Here is a 17,207-nt window from a genome sequence, read left to right as displayed (position 1 = left end):
GCGTCGTTGGGGATGACAGCGCATCGTACGGGCAACAAGTACCCACTCTGAGTAGACTCATTACAGCAGTAGAGCCATTCAGCGACGCTTGTAAACCACTATCTACTCGGCTTCGCTTCCGCGCCCAAGTTTACATGCAATCATTATGAACTCAGCTGTTCAAGACTGAAAGGAAGCCCGGAAGACACCGTCGATCCACATGCACCATAACGTTGCCAACTAGCCTACAGTTACCGCTTTCAGCACTTCAGCTTATCGTTTTGTTCTCTCAATAGCCCCGAGCACCAATCACCATCCCGAGTCGAGCACCATCTGAGGCACAGCAGAATCCTGTTTTGCAGACTTGCCATTCTTTTCGACCATTACTGACTCGTCGCAACATGGAACGATAGTGACTGTCACAGTATTGGGCTCCAAACTTTCAGCACTGAATCGGCGCGCTTGTGAGTTTGAGAAAACCCGGTGGTTAAGCTGAGCATCAGAATGAGCTGATATCACTGCCACGTTAGCTATGACGATCTCTTTTACAGGGGAGATTGTCAGAGCATTTCACTGACCTGCTGAGTGTCAGAGAGCACCTGCATGCATGTTCAACTCGAGGCAATCACTTTCGCTCGAGAATCTCATTCCAATTGCGTGATCACATGTATGCTTCTAACTCCGCCATGAACAAATCAGTAAGTCTCTGCATTCGATGCAGGTGCAACCTCTCATGAACTGCATTGTGCGTTTGTCTTTCTTTGCCTCACTTTTTTGAATCCTCTTCAGTCCACTTTATTCTTTACACCCAAATGTCGCTCCAGTGCCCGGGCAACAGGACGCCATCTGGTGGTGTGACTTTCATCCTAGAGCCACTCCAGGCATTATCAGCTCAGCTTCCTCGGTTCAAAGCAGTGGCACAAGCCAGGCACTGTCATTAAAAATATTGCTGAATGAAACCTCAATCTATGGCGCCTGGCCTAGACATGAGTCCACTAGTCACCCACCCCAACTCAAAATAGTTTCAGCTTCAGCTCGACAGGCTCGTTACACCGATCGAAATAGAGCAGCACCTCGCTTCTATGCCCAACAACGCTGTGGACGCTGATATCTCACGCATCACATTCAGTGCATGAATGGTACCCCACGTTGTGCCTTCTACGACACGCGATGTCCGTTCCGGAAACCCGTTGAGGTACCTGAACAGCGCCGAACACGAAGACCCAAGGCCACGGTAAGAGCACGAGGCTTGTCTACATATAGGTGTACAATTAGCCCTTGCGTCCGTGAGTGGCGGAAGAATTGGTACAGATATAGTAGGTTGATGATACACGGCAGTTTGGGGTTGGACGTGGGGTAACGCCATGAGAAGGATACGACATGCTGATTTAATTGCACAGGCAGGCGACGTATGGGCAGTACCCATCACTCGTTACTACCGGGTCAAAGGACACAAACAGGAATGTGCAACAAAAGCGTCTTGGAAAGGCGCTCAGCGAAAGGAACATCACATACGCTCTACTATGACGCTCCATACACTGCCGAAAGATGGCTGTCGCTCTCTGCGCAAGAGTCGCAGATTCGCTCGCTAAGCGATTTACCGCCCTGCTCTCAGCTTCCACAAGCTGCATCTGCATACGTTCAGAGGACATGAGCACGGCAATCCCGGTTGGCGAAGACCATGGCTCAGCCAACGAGCCTCCAGACCCCTCGTGTCTCCCTCTGGTACCACTTATGGGAAGCCCGTCAAAAGCTGAACACGAACCCGAGGCCTCGCACCCGGGTCCAACGCCCGCAAGCGCCGCTTTCTGTAGGATGCTTCTAGGTAGTTTCCCAAGGGTAGCACGGCGCGCACGCGAAATTTCTTACTGCATTGTCGGCTGGCCGCTGCGTAGGTCATGCCTGTCCTTTCAAACGTCGCGTTCGCTTTTGCTAAGGCGGGGTCAGGAATCTTTCAGGCATACGAAACCTCCCACCTTGCACTGTCCCTCGCAAACCATTTAATCATCTTTCTCACGTCCGACCAGGGTGGTAAAGACAAGCAGAAGGATCACATCCTCCCTGTCGCATTTCGCACAATACTCCCCAATCTGTCAGTTACGCGGGCCGTAGCCGTCCGGAACCAATCTCCATCGTCATCCACCCGCGGCTTGTCTTGTCTGACACACGACAAGGGACCTTGGACCCCATGCATCCAACCAAACGACAGCGGGGTGCACACCGAAGGAACAAGGGAAGTCAAACATCACGTATTCAGGCATGCAAGCGAGAGAAGGGACCAATTGCCCGCCTAAACCCACGAGGCAGGAAAAGCCGTTGTGCCACGCTAAACTGATTTTATTTATAGCGCGGAGCAGGCGTGTATTCCCTCCGTCCCATCCCATCTACGCCCCGGGAGTCGGAGACGGCATGCAGCTACGTTGATGAGACGGTGTGCGTCTATATCCGCCGGCATTTTGACGCCGAAGCGCAATATGGCATTGCGGCGTGTATTCTTCACAACATGCTTCTGCCTGCGTTTATGAGTTGCGGGTATCGCGGTGTTCGCGATAGTGGAGCCCTGGATTAGGCCCGATGCCACCCGTCATCGCGGCCATCTACGACTTTGCAGTCCATCGCCCGTTTGCAGTAGAAGGCGCGAAATTCTTTGCAACACACATGTGGATACAGACCGGTCGGCCGATCAGATAGCGCATGTCATCTTGAACATGGCCCCTTGCTCCGTTGCTGGCGGAGCGGAATGAGAGTGCTCGGGGCTGGTAGAAATATTTCACCGCGAAATCGGCCGAGTTTCTTCATTATCGGAGGGTCACAGTCTAGAACACTGTCTACTTGTTGACCGCGCTGGGTATGTGTCGCCTTTAGGAGATACCAGGATACCAGGTTGACACAAACTTCCACGACGTATGGAAACAACGTAATTGTACAGAAGAACCCCGCGTCGTCATCCTGCACTACTACCAGCCCGTGCACAAGCCTTCTCTACATCACGATCCTGCATCTGCATCCTGCAGCCCGGTAAATAACCCGTGAGCCTACGTATCCATTCCATGACAGCCTGACTCTTATTTCTCTTAGTCAACTTATCGGCCGTAGGCGCTTTTACGAGCTCGAAACCTTGAGAAAAGGACCCTGCGTCTGACCCCTCGCAATATCACATCGGTCAAATATTTCATGTGTCGATCAGACGATTGTTGGTGTTTGGGGTAAGTTTGAGTGTGAGTGAGGCGAATGAGCAAGGGCAAGTGCAAGGGGTTTCGTGTAAGACCGAGGTAGGATGTCATTGGGAGAATAGACGAGAGGGAGGATCTACGGTGATGTATGCTATTGGACGTGAGTCTGATAATGCAGCTTGCCCTGTTCATTCAGCGACGGCGGTCCCAGCAATCTGGTAACGCTAGTTCAACGGGCGCGTAAAGGTGGTAGGCTGGGATTCATTATGTCGCCTTACAGAATAGTACAGTTGGTTTTGGGCTGCCGTTTGTTGCATGACGGGCTTTCATGTACTGCACGTTTTTCTTCTCGGTGATGCAGGACCTAGACCTTTTGCGTGTCGTGCGTCCGCTTCTAGAACAACCAGTTTAAGCGAAAATGACATGTTTCTGGCATTAGCCTCGTGCTTTCGGACTCAGGTCGTACGTTTTGGGCTGTCTGATGTGTGGCGAGCAGGCAAGTCAGGAATGGCGCAAGTCTCTTGCCTGCAACGCGTGGCACTCCATATCCGTGTGTCGTCACCACACCACACTACACTACACTACAATGCAACTAGGCGCAAAAATCCTTCAGCCTCTTTCTGTATGTTCGCTTCCTCCGAGTCAATCAAGTTCAGTCCCGTCCGTTCGTCCATATCCATTAGCCACCTCATGAACTTCCAGCCTTTGCGCCACAAAATCCTTCGACATTGCAAAGTGGTAAAAATTAAACATTTTTACCTGTTTTGAGCCAGGTCGCCTGACTTCCGGAATCCTTTCACAAACCTACGACATCCTGAACTGCTGCTTTGGGTAGTAGCGTATTGCCTGATTTGGGATGTATGCGATGAAGGGTTAGTAATACTGGTCTGTGGAGAGCTGGACTTTGTATGCATCGGTGGCACCGTATAGAACGATTCTCCTCTGATGGGACTGGCTGCAGATGGCGCAAGTGAACTGTTCATGATGGATTTTGGCATGATTGGTGTTGAAGCAGCGCCGAGATGGGTGGTTCAGCTCTCTCGGTCCACACCTTCTCTCTCCATTGGGTCTTAGCATGACAACGACCCGTTCGGCAGTTGCTCGCGACGAATGACCTTGACGCCGCGCGCGTTGTTCTGGCCTTGTCGATACCGGACTCCGTCACAACGTTATCCTAAACGGTACCGCGGACTGGGCCGCCCCATTCCCATCTTGGCGACTTGATCGTCCTTACCCGTCCGAAGCAAAACCAGGAAAACTCGCGGCGCAGAGCCGAGATAAAGGCTATAGTAACAGTTTGATTGGGGTATATTGTTGCCGAGAAGAAACGTCGCCGAGGTAGTTTCGCTTCAGGCAGTCATTGAGGCTGGGCTATAATGGGTATGGACATGGATAAGCGATGATGATCGTTTTCCTTGAGCGTATCGCAGAGCGGAAGGCTGCGGGGGTAAGAGTCTTGGGCGGCAACGTTGAGGCTATCAGCTGTTGAATTTTGGTCACATGCGACTCGAGAATTGCGAGTAGTGGATAGAGGTCTAGTTGACATGATGCTTCCATGAAGACTATATGTGTTACCACAATGTACGATCCCTAATTAGGTGGAAACGAGATGAAATGATCATCAAGGGACTGAAGCGATGACTTGGAGGACAGGATTGTTATGCCTAACTTTCAGAGCCCTACGCCAGCTGCGATCGACCTGTCGCTTTGGCTTTGACTGAGTACTTCAGATGGTTGTTGAGACGCTTGACAACCTTAGTTTGCTAGATTTGTGTAAAGTAGCTGTATATTTACTGAATTACAATAGGATCTCAACTCTGCAAAGACTGTGCAACAGAGGATTACAATGGGAAGGAAACTGACAAGGCTCGATATGCTCGTATCCCATCGCGTTGCCAATACTGTATACTGTTTCCTGTTGTTCTGCTGCTCACTGAGACAAAACTACGAATACAGACACAACACTAGTAGCCCTGCTATTGGATAATAGTATCTTTAGCATTCAGTTGTTCCCTCAATGTTATGTATGTCTGCATAACTCTTACACAATACCTTCTTCATGAGTCATCTTTCGTCTTTCTCATCCTGATCCATTTACTGTTCCGTGACTACACCTACCGTCATCTACTCCACCTCTTCCACCAGTAATTTTCTGCACTCTTCCACAAAGCGCAAACGCAAAGCTACGAGCTACCAACACTACGTGATCTCCTGCCATTCTTTCGATGACACTTTCTCGAGAGGACGCAGCGAACCAATATTCTATTCTCGTCAACCTCAACATCTATTCCTCAATTCTCGTAAGCAGCGTATTTCCACGTGAGGTGAGTCAGTCGTAGAGTTTATAGGGTCTCGGTAGTATTAGGAGGATTCAACTGATACATACTAACCCGTTGGATACCTTCCGGGTCCACTGTGATATGTTAGTAGCTACTCAGTAGTCCTGCGAAGGTTGTCTGGGTAGGCCATAAGCCGAACTTTCCAGCTAATACATAATGGCAATTTCACACGTCAGGAGACAATCACCGCTGCATGTCATCCTTTTCTTTGGTGCTTTACTACTCGTTCTCTTAACAGATGATAAGATCCCTATAGCGGGTAATTCACCAAGTTTTTAGCAATCTGTGGTCCAGAAAAGCAAGAGTGTATTGAAATTAGGTACAGTGAGTCGCAAATTGCGAAATACAGTATAACAGAGATAGGAGCGATGTGAAGTTCACTTGTCGTCTCAGTAACCCTCAAGATTACTTAGAGAGATGGCTCCATGTTTCAGATAACCATCTCTACTGGCAGTAAAGGTCGGAGGTCTTGCTGTCGAAGGGGCATGAATCAGGGGCCATGACAGCGAGCTGGTTCGAGTTAGCGGATTGCTATGATCAGGAAGCTTGTAACAGTGACTCACGTTGATGTAACCACCGTCACCCTCAGAGTTGAAGTGGTTGTCAGGGCCCCACATGAAGAAGCAGTCGTAGTCGGTGTTGAGGACACCAGACTTCAAGCGGACAGAGGTGAGCTCACGCATCTGGTTAGGCTTGGAGACCTTGTAGCCCATGTTGTAGCAGACAGCGGCCTCGTTGGGCTTAGCGCGCCTGGACATCTCGGCGGTGGTAGCTTTGGTGAAAGCCTCACGAGCCTGAGAAGCGACAAAGTTAGCTGGAAATCCGGGTATGGTGGATAGGAGTGCAGCTTACAGCAGTCCAATCGGCAACGTTCTTGATGGTGTTGAGAGCCTCAGTTGCGGAAACACCGACAACGGCAGAGGCAGCACCAGCGATGATGGCGATGGTAAGAGGGTCAAGACGCTTGTTGAGGGACCTCTCCTCAACTGTGCCGTTGTGAGGGTGGATAGGGGCGGTAGGGACAGCAACGGCGGCGCCGGCGAGGAGAGCGGTGACGAGAGTGAACTTCATTTTGAATGAGTGATGTAGCGAGTGAATCGGCTAGTGAATGAGGGAATGGTGCGGTAGTGGAAAGGACTGAAGGCTTGAATGCTGTGATGATGGATACTGGGGAGTACTTCCCCGTGTCTTATATACCCATCGTCTTGCGCCGATCGCGAACACATGTAGCAAAGATGGGTGATTCGGTCAAACTCTCGTTGTGATGTTGGTAAAGCCCTCAATCCTGACTACGCTATGTGGGCTGTTTCCATGAGGCTCTTGGCTCTAAGCTTAGAGTCGTGAGGCTGATCGGCTTGGCCAGGGAGATTACCGATATGTCTTGCAGATATGTCGCAAACACCTGGTATTCGGTAAGAAGTCAGGCCTCTCAAAGTTCGATTTGCTCTTCTGCCTCCAGCACTTCTCATCAGCAACTGTCAACCATACACTGCAACGCACATTCACTGCGATCAGATGCTTTTGGTAGGCGTTTGCTGCGACTTTGATCGCATTTGATTTCCAATGTTCATCGCATAGAAACGCGACGTCATTACATCCCAGGTACCCCAGAATCCAAGATAGTGGTTATGCGGTTAACCTACTCGAGTAGGCCGTGTGTCGTGGTCTACCCTTGGCGTCAGCATACTGTACCCGGGGACGCGCCGAATACCCGCTGCTAACCACAATGAGGTGAGATCGACACCGAGAATTAAGCCGTATGGCCATTTCGGTGATTCTCCTATAAAAAACGTATTCTTTCTGGCGCAATCTGCTGACATACGCTAGGGTCTGTACCGATTCAAACCGATCGAACAGCCTCAAAACAGTTGCAATGGTTGCTTGGCACAGTACACAAGTACGTACCACGTGCGTACGTGCGGTTATCACAATCATAGCAAGCATACTGGCTATCCCTAATGACTACTGTGATCGTCCGTTCTACTGCTGGCTAATCATATTAGTGCTATCACCTCGAGGCAGTTCTGTGATTCTACATTCTCAAAGACCAATGTGGTTAGCAATGTCAACGTGTATCGCCTCTATCTCGATATTTAGTACGAGATTCTCCACCACGCCCCTGAACTTACGGTGAGTTGGTATCGCTCGGTCTTGGGAACGATTCGTTGTACCTTGAGTAGAGAGAAATGCATCCGAGGAAGAGTTGTCGCATCGACGCTTATGGCACCTATGCACCGCTGCTAGAGCCTGCTCTTCGCGGAATGTCTTTTTTGGGGGTCGCAAGGCTTTGAATAGTGTTGCATGTAGAAGCCGTACATCAGAGGGGACGTATCTACCATGGATACGGGTTGGTGGGGTGAAGCGGGCCGGGGAGAAACAACGAGCGATCGTCATGAAGTGTGGATCAGTCAATAGCTAGTAAGTTAGACACAAAACTGAAAAACATGGAAGGATAGTAGAGACATCGCCACTACTCTCGCCCACCCCTAACAGCACTCTCTCCGCATACTCTCGAATATCTTTACTAATTTCTGTGCCTCCACTTCCTCACAAATCTCACCTGCTTCGAGCTTCTGCGAGAACTCCATGTGCTGTGCCACTTCAACGTTAGTAGCAAGGATATCGGTACCTTGTGCGAAGTCTTGCCACTGCTTTGAAGTAACACCCCGAAGATTTCTTAGACTCTGTCCAAGAAGAAGCTTCACTCGGTCGCACTGCGCAATGGAATGCTTCCCATCATTGATTGGAGCGTTATTCTTCGCTGCTTCGATTTCGTACTCGTCGTCTTCATGCCACTTTTTGAAGAGCTTAACGAGGAAGCGATCATCATATCGTGGCTTGAGTGGTGGGTTCATATGTGTTTCTCGTATGGACGTCAAGCGTGAAGTGTGCCGGCTCGTTGATTATAATGGGAGTATTGCAAGTCCTGATGTCAGTATTGTCTCCGCCGACTCTTCATCTTATTTTCTGCCATGCTCAGCAAGCGCGACGAAGTCTAGATACGGCACTCCTTCAACCCATTCCTCACGTGTGAAGGGCTTCTCGTAGAAAGCGTCTCGTGCGGGAAATCTAGTTGTCCCACGCTCTCAAGCCACTTAGCTCGCGGCCAACGCCTTTCATGCCGCTTCGCTCGTGCATTGAGGTCCATAAACGGGATGTATTTCGGCCACTTTGCTCGTGGCCCAAGCTCTTCTTGGTGATCCTTGAGCGCTGCGGAGTTCCAAGTACGGAACGGACGGCAGCCAGCGCGCTCTTGGCCAGCTTTTCTCTTGGTAGACTGCCAGAGCTGTTATGTTCAAGTAAGGCACTTCTGTTAGCCAGCTTTCCATGGTGTAAGCGTTGTGGTAGATATGTCCCAGCTTTCCAGGACTGCCTTTGAAAGCCGATCCAATCTGCTGGTGTGACTGAACTCGAGTTGGCGACGTATCGGCCCATGAGAGCACAAGACTGTTTCTTGAGTCAAACAACGCCAATTCTGAAAGCGCGCACTTTACGCCGCATCCTAAGAGCCTTGACGTCGTGTGCGCGCCGTGCCTTGCGCTTCGCCATTATGATCTTCATGTGGTGAACGCGCTTCCTGTACTGTTGTAGTCTAGTAGGTCAGCGCGAGACAACGCTATTGAGCCGGTATTGAAGGCGAGACGCTCGAAGCTGACACGATTTCACCACGTATAGTGCTCGAACCCGCAGCCTTAGTAAAGTCAGTGTCATCGAAAATAAATAGAAGCGCCATTACCGACCATGTTTGGATGCTTGGCTATATAGATAGCGAGCCGAGATAGCCGACTAGGTGGCCGAAGATGGAACGAGAGCTGAAGTGTCAGTGAAGTGACCATATTAGCTTCAGGCTGCCACGCCTTCGACATTGGTATCATCTGTGTCATAGTTATCGCGAGCCCCTTAAACATGTCTACTTTGCTGTACGTAGTACAGTACTGTTTCCATCTACAACGGTCGTAGCAAAGAAGCTTCTGTATCATATCTCATGTTAAGATCCAGGTCGGATTCCAAAACGACATCATATGTCAAGCGTATGAGTGACACCACACGAGAAAAGAAAGGGGATAATACTGATCGCGTGAACAAATTCAATTACCTAGTGTATTTCTGTTACTAGGCTTATCAAAGCTTCAGTGCTATACGGAGTAGCCATATAGGTCATGGCAGAACTACTGCCATGAGCTGCTCAGACTGGCACTCGCCTGGCATTTGGGCACGGTGTAGCTCCTGTTAGGATCACTCTCCCATGTGATCGTTCCACTGCTGCTAATCTTCACGAATTTGTATTGGATCGCTGAACCTGCTGCCAATGGCACGGTGATCGTCCAGACCGGGTTGCTGGCGGTGTAGCTGCTTGCTGAGAGAGTAAGACCGTTGGCTGGTGTCCAGTTACCCAGCTGCGCAGTGTTACCGGTGATCTTGATGGTGTCGCCAGGAACAGTGGTGATGCGGTGGGTGAAAGAAACCGAAACAGCTGTTGGGCAAGCAGTTGATGTGCCAGTAGCAGTAGCCGTCTTGGTGGTGAGAGTGGTTCCCGTGGTGGGAGTAGCAGTGCCAGCAACAAGAACGATGGGTTCGCCATTGCTGACGGTCACACAGATCTGACCGCTGCCGTCGGCAGTAACAGCAGCGCCGTTTCCGTAGACGTTGTTCCATTTTCCGTTGGCCTTCTGGGTGTTGAAGCAATGCTGCTGGTTGGAACTGCTTCCAGCATTTGTGGTGAGAACGATAAGGTTGCCACCTGCACGGCTCCAGGCGTAGGCGTTGTTCGCTACGTACAAGTGGGTGTGATCGTTACCGGCAAGACCTCCTGCAGACTTCCTTGCAGCAGTCAGCTTCTTGATGGCCTGGTAGAGATTCGCGTTAGTGTTGAAGCCGCTTCGCCAGAGGTCTTCTCGGTTGGCTGGGTCGTCACCACCGGCATAGCCTTGTTCGGTACCATAGTAGAGGATGGGAATTCCTCGCGCAAGGATGACATAAGCAAGGGCGTTCTTGAGCAGAGTCTGGTCGTTCTTTACGTTCAACCAACGCTTGTTGTCGTGATTGTCGAGGAAGGTACCGAGAGCGGATGGGTCAGGGAAAGTGTTGCTGACGGTGTTCATCATGTCTACAAGCGCCTGAGCGGAACCGGTCTGTTGGTAAAAGTTGTTCATGGGATAGTAGGTCGCGTAGTTCAGAAGACCAGGCATAAGCTTGGCGTACTCAGCAAGGTAAGTCGGGTTGCCATCGAACACTTCGCCGATGCTGTACACGCCAGTTGCAGCAGAGAAGCCGGGCCAGAAGTCTTTCTCAACGTGCTTGACGGTGTCGATTCGAACGCCATCGAAGCTGTATTCCTTGACAAGCCAAGAAACCCAAGTGTTCAACAGGCTGCGGATCTCCGTGGACTGGGTGTTGATGTCCGGGAGACCGGCAATCTGGCACTGCTCGATACTGCCCTGGTTGCTGTAGTTGATATCGCAGGCAGAGTGGTATGAGGATTGCTGGTTTAGTGGCGAAGGCTTGTTGTTGGTGATCGCACCTGGGCCCATGTGGTTGGCCACAACATCGACCATGACATAGATGCCCTGTAATGGATGAGTATACTTATAGTATGGGTGTCATCTGGATTTGCCATACCTTAGCATGAGCAGTGCTGACCAAGCTCTTCAAGTCGGCAGCAGAGCCGTAGTTTGAGTTGATCGAGTAGAGATCCTCAGCCCAGTAGCCATGGTATCCAGCAGCCTTGTCTGGGCGTTTGTTAGTACGGATTCTCTGCAGATGTTGACGGGGAAAACGTGCTTGCAACGACCGGGGTGATCCAGATGGCATCGAATCCTAGCCCCTTGATGTAGTCGAGTTTGGACTCAAGACCTTTGAAGGTTCCGCCGCAGTAGTTGCCAAGATTGCTGCATGCTCCGCCGCCAGTATCGCTACTGCTGCGAGCGATGCGGTCGGTGAGAACGAAGTAGATGCTGCGAGACTTCCAGGCGCTCGTGTCGGCAGCTGCGACAAGAGAGGTGAAGTAGAAGAGAGCAGTGGTGATGAGTTTGAAGAACAACATCTTGACTGACTCGATGCTTTTGCAAGCGGAGTTCTGAAGTCGTCAGGCTGTGATGTTTTCGTTCTGGATGAGGCCGGCCACTGGATTTATAGACGTGCCACGAGTGGGTATCACAAGGCCATACGCAGTCCCTCCGCTTACCCCACAATGTTTTGTGGACTCCGAATCGCGCTTGCCGGACGTTGCGGGTGACTTCAGCGCCTGTTCGCGATGGTCGACGATACTAAGAAATCGAAGCGTAGACGAAGAACGATGGTGTCGCGTCGGTCCGTCATGAACCCACTGAAAAAAGTGTAACTAGATGATCATCTTACAGTTGGCGATCTCTCGGGCCGAGTTGGAGGCGTCAAGTGTACCTCGTGGACGTCTGAAACATATCGGTGGATACAAGAGAACGGTCAGAGACCCGGATCAGGAAGCTGCGGGATGTTTAGCCATTGAGTTTGCCGTCTAGGCTGTAGTATTGGCGGAAGCACGCGTCGCGCTGTTTTCGCGTTTTGGCCCTAGGATGGACTAGAGGCTAAGAAGCTTCAGGGGAAATGAAGGAGGTTGCAGGGTTGAAATGATGATGCCAACGTAAGCGAGGTGATGTGCCTCGGGCCCCGGGCGTTAGCGTCATCACCACGATGGCGGAGCCCCGCATTCCGGTACTTAGCAACGTGCAAGTCAATTTAAGGTGCGGGCCGGATGCGTTTTGAGGTCTGATGACCGTCCTCTATACCCGCCAGCACGGCCTGAGCTTGCTGACACGCATTCATTCCGACAGCGACCCAATGAACGTTGAAGAGTTTTTCCGACCACGACCAAGTTGGCAAGACGCCGAAGAACGCTAGATGCTTCCATTAGAGCATGCACAGAAGGCGGATGGTGTCCGATATCTAGCTCATATACCTAGTCGACGAGGCCTGGGTTTGAGGATTTCCACGAATCCACGTGTTTACGGAGATTTCAAAAAACTGGAGCCGGACTTAGCAACGGATGACAGGGCGAAAAAAACCTGGAGTGCAGGCCTTGGAGGGCGGTAGCCATGTTAAGAACACATCACGGCCCTTTCAAGGCACCGCTTGATCAACGAGCCGACACCGATCCAATCGAAGCTAAACGTGTTACACAGGCACACGGAAAATTGAAGAGTGTAGACAAAGAACAAGACCCTCGTCTTGTGTTAGTATTCCCAGCGTTGCTCCTGGATCATTTGCATCTTCCGATCTATTGCTGTCTCAAGTTAGTCGATACTTTACTACCAAGAAAGCTAGATCCGTTTAAACCACCATATTCACAATCTCTTTGCCCTCTCCAACAATCTTTCCATTCTCACATCCAACTCCTTGACTACATCCCACGGCCTTAGTCCTCGCCCTACACCCACGCCCATGACCTGCGAATATACACTCGCCCAAGCCGGGTACTTCTCTCTCGGGTTCCTCGGCATGCATTCGTCCCTCCATTTCCGTTCTTCTCTCACCAATAGATCAATCCGCGCTAGCAACAGATGAATTTCTCGTAACGTGGGAACGCTAGCTGCGCGGCCGATGGTATGATGTTCTAAAGGGGACAGCAAACCTTCGGCAGCTTTCCATCGCGCTTCAGCAGCGAGGGCTAACTGGTCGAGGTCTGAAGCGCGTACAGTGAGTGAGTGGAGAAGGTCATCGTGTTCGGCCCAAGCGATATCGTCGTGAGGGGTGGTTGGTGGAAGGCTGAGCGGGTGACTGGTCGAGCCTTGAGGCGCGGAGGTTGAGGACCGTGGTGTTTGTGTTGTAGGGTCTCGAGATTGTGCTGATGACCGATGCGTGAAGACTGTGGAGTAGGGCGCAAAGTCGGAGGTATGTGGTGATGCGCCAACGGTAGAGTAAGGTGGCTGATCAGAGATACGTGCGGCTTGTGCAGATAAGCGGGAGTGGTAGAATAATGGTTTTGGTGTTAAGGTTGACACGTGTGAGGTTCGGTGTGAGGAATGAGAAGTTTGAACTGGAGATGGTGAGGCTTCCTGCGACGAGCGGGGACCCTGACTGTGCGATCCAGCTGAGCGATCAGCAGATACCCTGGATGAGAATTTCCGGAGCATTTCGCAAGGTAGTGTTGTGTACGTGTTAGGACGACTGTTGTATCTTGGGAATATTGTAAGAATACTGGGAGTAATGAGGTGGCGGAAGCGCGAAATTCACTGTGCTCTATCACTGGTCTTAGCTGTTTACATACAGATTGTACTTGTGAAGTGAATGGCACGGAACTATATTGAATGTTGCCAGGAGTATCTCAACAACATGGGCGAAAGAGCTCGTATTCTAATCCTCTACCGTAAAGGTATTCGTAATGTTTCACTCACGTAGTTTAATATGAGGTAGGATAACGTATACACCTACCTAAGGCATTAAACACAAATTTTTGATATGAAGCTTTCTTGTAGCAGTCTAACGTAGACTACCAGTCAAGATCAATAGAAAGCTAAGGTCGCCTTTACTCTGTACACGACGAAGTAGATTTGCATTGTGCATATGCTATGCTTGGCTAAGGTACATGAGATTGAGGTCAAGACCCCATATATAGAAGGGAAATATGCCAGTGACAGTCACGCGACAATGCTGACGCTAATTGCCCGACTCCATCTGCTTCCTCCACTTCAGGACGAAGGCCCTGCCTCGGTCCATACGCGCCTTCATTTCTGGAGGCATCGGGCCAAAACAAGCGGGCCTTTGTCTGCGGCGGTTGGCATGCGTGAGCTTACGTCGCTTCGACGCCTGTTCCTCCTCCTTCTTTTGTTCCTCCTCTTTCTTCTTGAGCTCGTTGCGCTCTCGCTTCTCTTCGAGTTCTTCTTTTGTAAACCGATCCGCGTATGTGATTCTCTTGTCTTGTCCCTCTTGGCCAGTCTTCTTTAGAAACTTCATATATTCGAAGTCATACCAAACAGAAATGCCTATCTTGCCAGTCTTACGCATGGTGGTGACGATCGAAGCTGGTACAGGGATCCTAAGGCCTTGAGCCTTGGACAACACAACCGCCATCTGCTTGGCTTCTTCAGCCGATTCCTTGTACGAGAAGTCGAAAAACTTGTGTGTGAGGTCTCGCGTGTTGAGGACGGCTGCGTTGGGAGGTGACACGGGCGTACCTGGGTTGCTCCCACCCGGTTGCGTTGGCGTCTCAGCTTTCTTTGGACTCGGCTTCGGCTTGGCCTCCGGCTCATTCTTGCGCTCCTCTTCTTCTTTTTGCTCCAGCTCTGTCTGCAGCTCGTCGCTGTACTTGATCTTGTATACCTTGACAGGGAAGTCTTCAAGCTGTTTCCCTTCCTTGTCGTGGACGGTCAACGCAATATGCATTCTTCGGTCATCGAGAGGTTCCTGGTTAAATTAGGGTTGGCTTCAGGCAGGCAGGTAGGACCAAGCGGGTTGCGTCTTACCTTGTTTACCATCTTGGTTTTTGTGATAGATTGTGTGACGTCGCGGCTGCTGAAGCGTATGACAGCACTGTTACCTGGTCTGGGTATATGATGGGATACGTGCTCAGGTGTGTGATGTAAGAAGAATGGAGCGAAGGGCAGGATGAGACGCGGTTTTATATCGTCTTTCCAGGGTCCAGGGTGAGAGAGACGAAGTGTATCGCTATTCATATAGAGTTGCGGGACCCACTTCCATATGTACAAGTAAAGGTGACTTTGAGTTTTGGATTTTTCTGACAGCTGCCTAGACAGTCTGCACAGCACATAAACTCACCCACATATTCTGCACATCTAGAATCTTCTTATTCCTAGTCGCCGAGGTCGCTCGTAGATGTGCAGCTAATCATCTCCCATTCAGTAAGATTCGCAAGGTCAGCGTCGTAATCTCACATACTCATGTTCTACAATGTTTTGTGTAGAGTAACAGCTTGTGCACTTAGAAGTATTTGAAGGTATATTAGCCATGTTCCGGCTGGCTCCTTGGGGTATCGTCCTTGAATATGCAATATCCTCATCTCGTTCCGTGTTGCTCCTATTTCTTGTGCACCAGACACAACAGCGACGCAAAGGGATCAACACCATTACGTTCAGCCTTGGTCTTCTCCGAATCCTTCTTTCTTGAGATGGTCGTAGCCAATGTTGGAGGCAGCTTCACAACGATCTTCTCTCTTGTCATCTCCATCTGCAGCATATGCCTCTGAGTGCATCTGTCCCCGGACTTCTTGATCTCCTCATTCGCTTGCCCCAGGCCCTGGGCAAAGCCGTCAGCAAAATCGACTTTCTTTCCGATCTCAATGCCGTGCTGCGTTCCGACTTCTTTGCCTTGCACCAGTCCCATCTTCAGTCCTTCTGCCTGCCCCTGTTCGAATGCGACTGCCAAGTCTTCCGTGATGCCGGTGCTTCTGCCCTCCTTGATGCCTTGAACGTATCCATAGTCTTTTCCAGCATGAAACCCACGATCGTAGGCTTCTTTGCGAGCCTTGGGCAGTAAGTCCCAAAGGGATATTGTTGCTGCGTCGGTCTGTACTGCGCATGAAGCTGCCAAGGTGGAAGTTTGGGTAGCCTGTGAGACCAAAGAGGCTGTGCCAGGATTAATGAGAGTTTGTAAAAGAGGTCGATGTGCATACTGGCATCGAAAAGGCGCAGGAGCGTCTCGTAGATCGCAAGCTATCCAATTAGTCAAGGCAGACGACAAGCCAAGACAAACTCGCCTGGGTCTGCTTCAGCTGCACCTCATCGAGGCTTTTGTCTTCTTCGTGAAGACCCGCGAGGAAAGTCTCAAGCGAGACACGATTGCGCTCGATCTTGTTGGCCTCGCGGGCGCTATCGAGCAGAACTTGCAAGCGGTCTGATGTGGGCATCATTGGCATGCTGTAAGTGTAGTGAGGTTGTTGACAAGGCAAGAGAATGGCTTAGGTAGAAGGAGCTGTCAACAAAGCTAGGGCTTGGCGAATATCAAACGGGTAGGCGGCATGGAGACGGCTTCACCTCTCATCGGGTATAATTATACGATAATCCATCCTGAATCACTCGAGTGGCTCGATTTACAGTTTGTTTGACTTCCACAACATCTATCAAGGCATCCATGCTCCGGTATGATTTGCGACTATCGTGGAACATCATGATCCACGACTTCTACATTGTTCCTACACTGGTCAGATGGATACAGTAACGACCGACTGGCAACGTCACTTACCCAACAGGATCCATTACAAAGGCAGCATAGTACTTGGCATGGTACTGGTGCCTCCATCCCGGCTTCCCATTGTCTTTCCCACCTGCTTTTACCGCCTCTTCATGGAATCTTTCCACTGTCTTTCTATCTGTACACCGGAACGCGACATGAGTAGCAGCTACTTCTGCATCCTCCTTGGCGGTAATAAAGAAAACGATGTTTGACCTGTCCGGACCTAGACCGACACTGTGGTTATGGAATTCCTTGTGTTTGCTGTAACCAAGCGGCGCGAGCGCGGTCAAGTACCAGGCTGTGACTTCTTCGAAACGCGATGTCGGAACGGTGATGCCAATGTGGTCAAGCATCGTGGAACAAAGGGGTATCTGGTGTATGAAGTACCACCAGAGGCCTACATATTTAACAGAACGATGGAACTCAAGATTGCTTACTTATCAATCGCAATTGATACGGCTTGGAAATCCGGATAGAGGCTGAGTGCGGGGCTTACTAGTCCATTTGCTCAGTAAGCACACGCGAAACCAGCTGCTTCTCAGGTGTCAGACTC

The 17,207-nt window shown here is 50.6% G+C and overlaps 5 protein-coding genes across 5 annotated transcripts; all 5 read right to left on the bottom strand.

Annotated features, from left to right (window-relative positions):
• Nucleotides 1-5,935: 5,935 nt before the first annotated feature.
• AA0111_g4810 (hypothetical protein) lies at nucleotides 5,936-6,562 on the bottom strand (the record flags this gene model as incomplete). The annotated part of the gene is made up of 3 exons (XM_028650854.1): nucleotides 5,936-6,001; nucleotides 6,055-6,285; nucleotides 6,344-6,562. The coding sequence occupies 3 exons, from the start codon at nucleotides 6,560-6,562 to the stop codon at nucleotides 5,936-5,938; spliced, it is 516 nt and encodes a 171-aa protein (XP_028507692.1).
• A 1,415-nt stretch (nucleotides 6,563-7,977) lies between these two features.
• On the bottom strand, nucleotides 7,978-8,346 carry AA0111_g4809 (hypothetical protein; the record flags this gene model as incomplete). The annotated part of the gene is made up of 1 exon (XM_028650852.1): nucleotides 7,978-8,346. The coding sequence occupies one exon, from the start codon at nucleotides 8,344-8,346 to the stop codon at nucleotides 7,978-7,980; it is 369 nt and encodes a 122-aa protein (XP_028507500.1).
• Nucleotides 8,347-9,660: 1,314 nt separating this feature from the next.
• Nucleotides 9,661-11,534, bottom strand: AA0111_g4808 (Alpha-amylase A type-1/2; the record flags this gene model as incomplete). The annotated part of the gene is made up of 3 exons (XM_028650851.1): nucleotides 9,661-11,058; nucleotides 11,111-11,215; nucleotides 11,283-11,534. The coding sequence occupies 3 exons, from the start codon at nucleotides 11,532-11,534 to the stop codon at nucleotides 9,661-9,663; spliced, it is 1,755 nt and encodes a 584-aa protein (XP_028507499.1).
• Nucleotides 11,535-14,122: 2,588 nt separating this feature from the next.
• AA0111_g4807 (hypothetical protein) lies at nucleotides 14,123-14,940 on the bottom strand (the record flags this gene model as incomplete). The annotated part of the gene is made up of 2 exons (XM_028650850.1): nucleotides 14,123-14,869; nucleotides 14,929-14,940. The coding sequence occupies 2 exons, from the start codon at nucleotides 14,938-14,940 to the stop codon at nucleotides 14,123-14,125; spliced, it is 759 nt and encodes a 252-aa protein (XP_028507698.1).
• A 559-nt stretch (nucleotides 14,941-15,499) lies between these two features.
• Nucleotides 15,500-17,007, bottom strand: AA0111_g4806 (hypothetical protein; the record flags this gene model as incomplete). The annotated part of the gene is made up of 3 exons (XM_028650849.1): nucleotides 15,500-16,047; nucleotides 16,175-16,338; nucleotides 16,664-17,007. 3 exons carry the CDS (start codon nucleotides 17,005-17,007, stop codon nucleotides 15,500-15,502), a joined length of 1,056 nt encoding a protein of 351 aa, XP_028507498.1.
• Between the last annotated feature and the right edge of the window lie 200 nt (nucleotides 17,008-17,207).

The sequence above is a fragment of the Alternaria arborescens genome (genome assembly GCF_004154835.1).
Source record: "Alternaria arborescens strain FERA 675 chromosome Unknown contig_9, whole genome shotgun sequence".
NCBI lineage: Eukaryota > Fungi > Ascomycota > Dothideomycetes > Pleosporales > Pleosporaceae > Alternaria > Alternaria arborescens.
The sequence above is the reverse complement of the archived record's forward strand: the minus strand, read 5'-3'. Positions and strand labels throughout refer to the sequence as shown.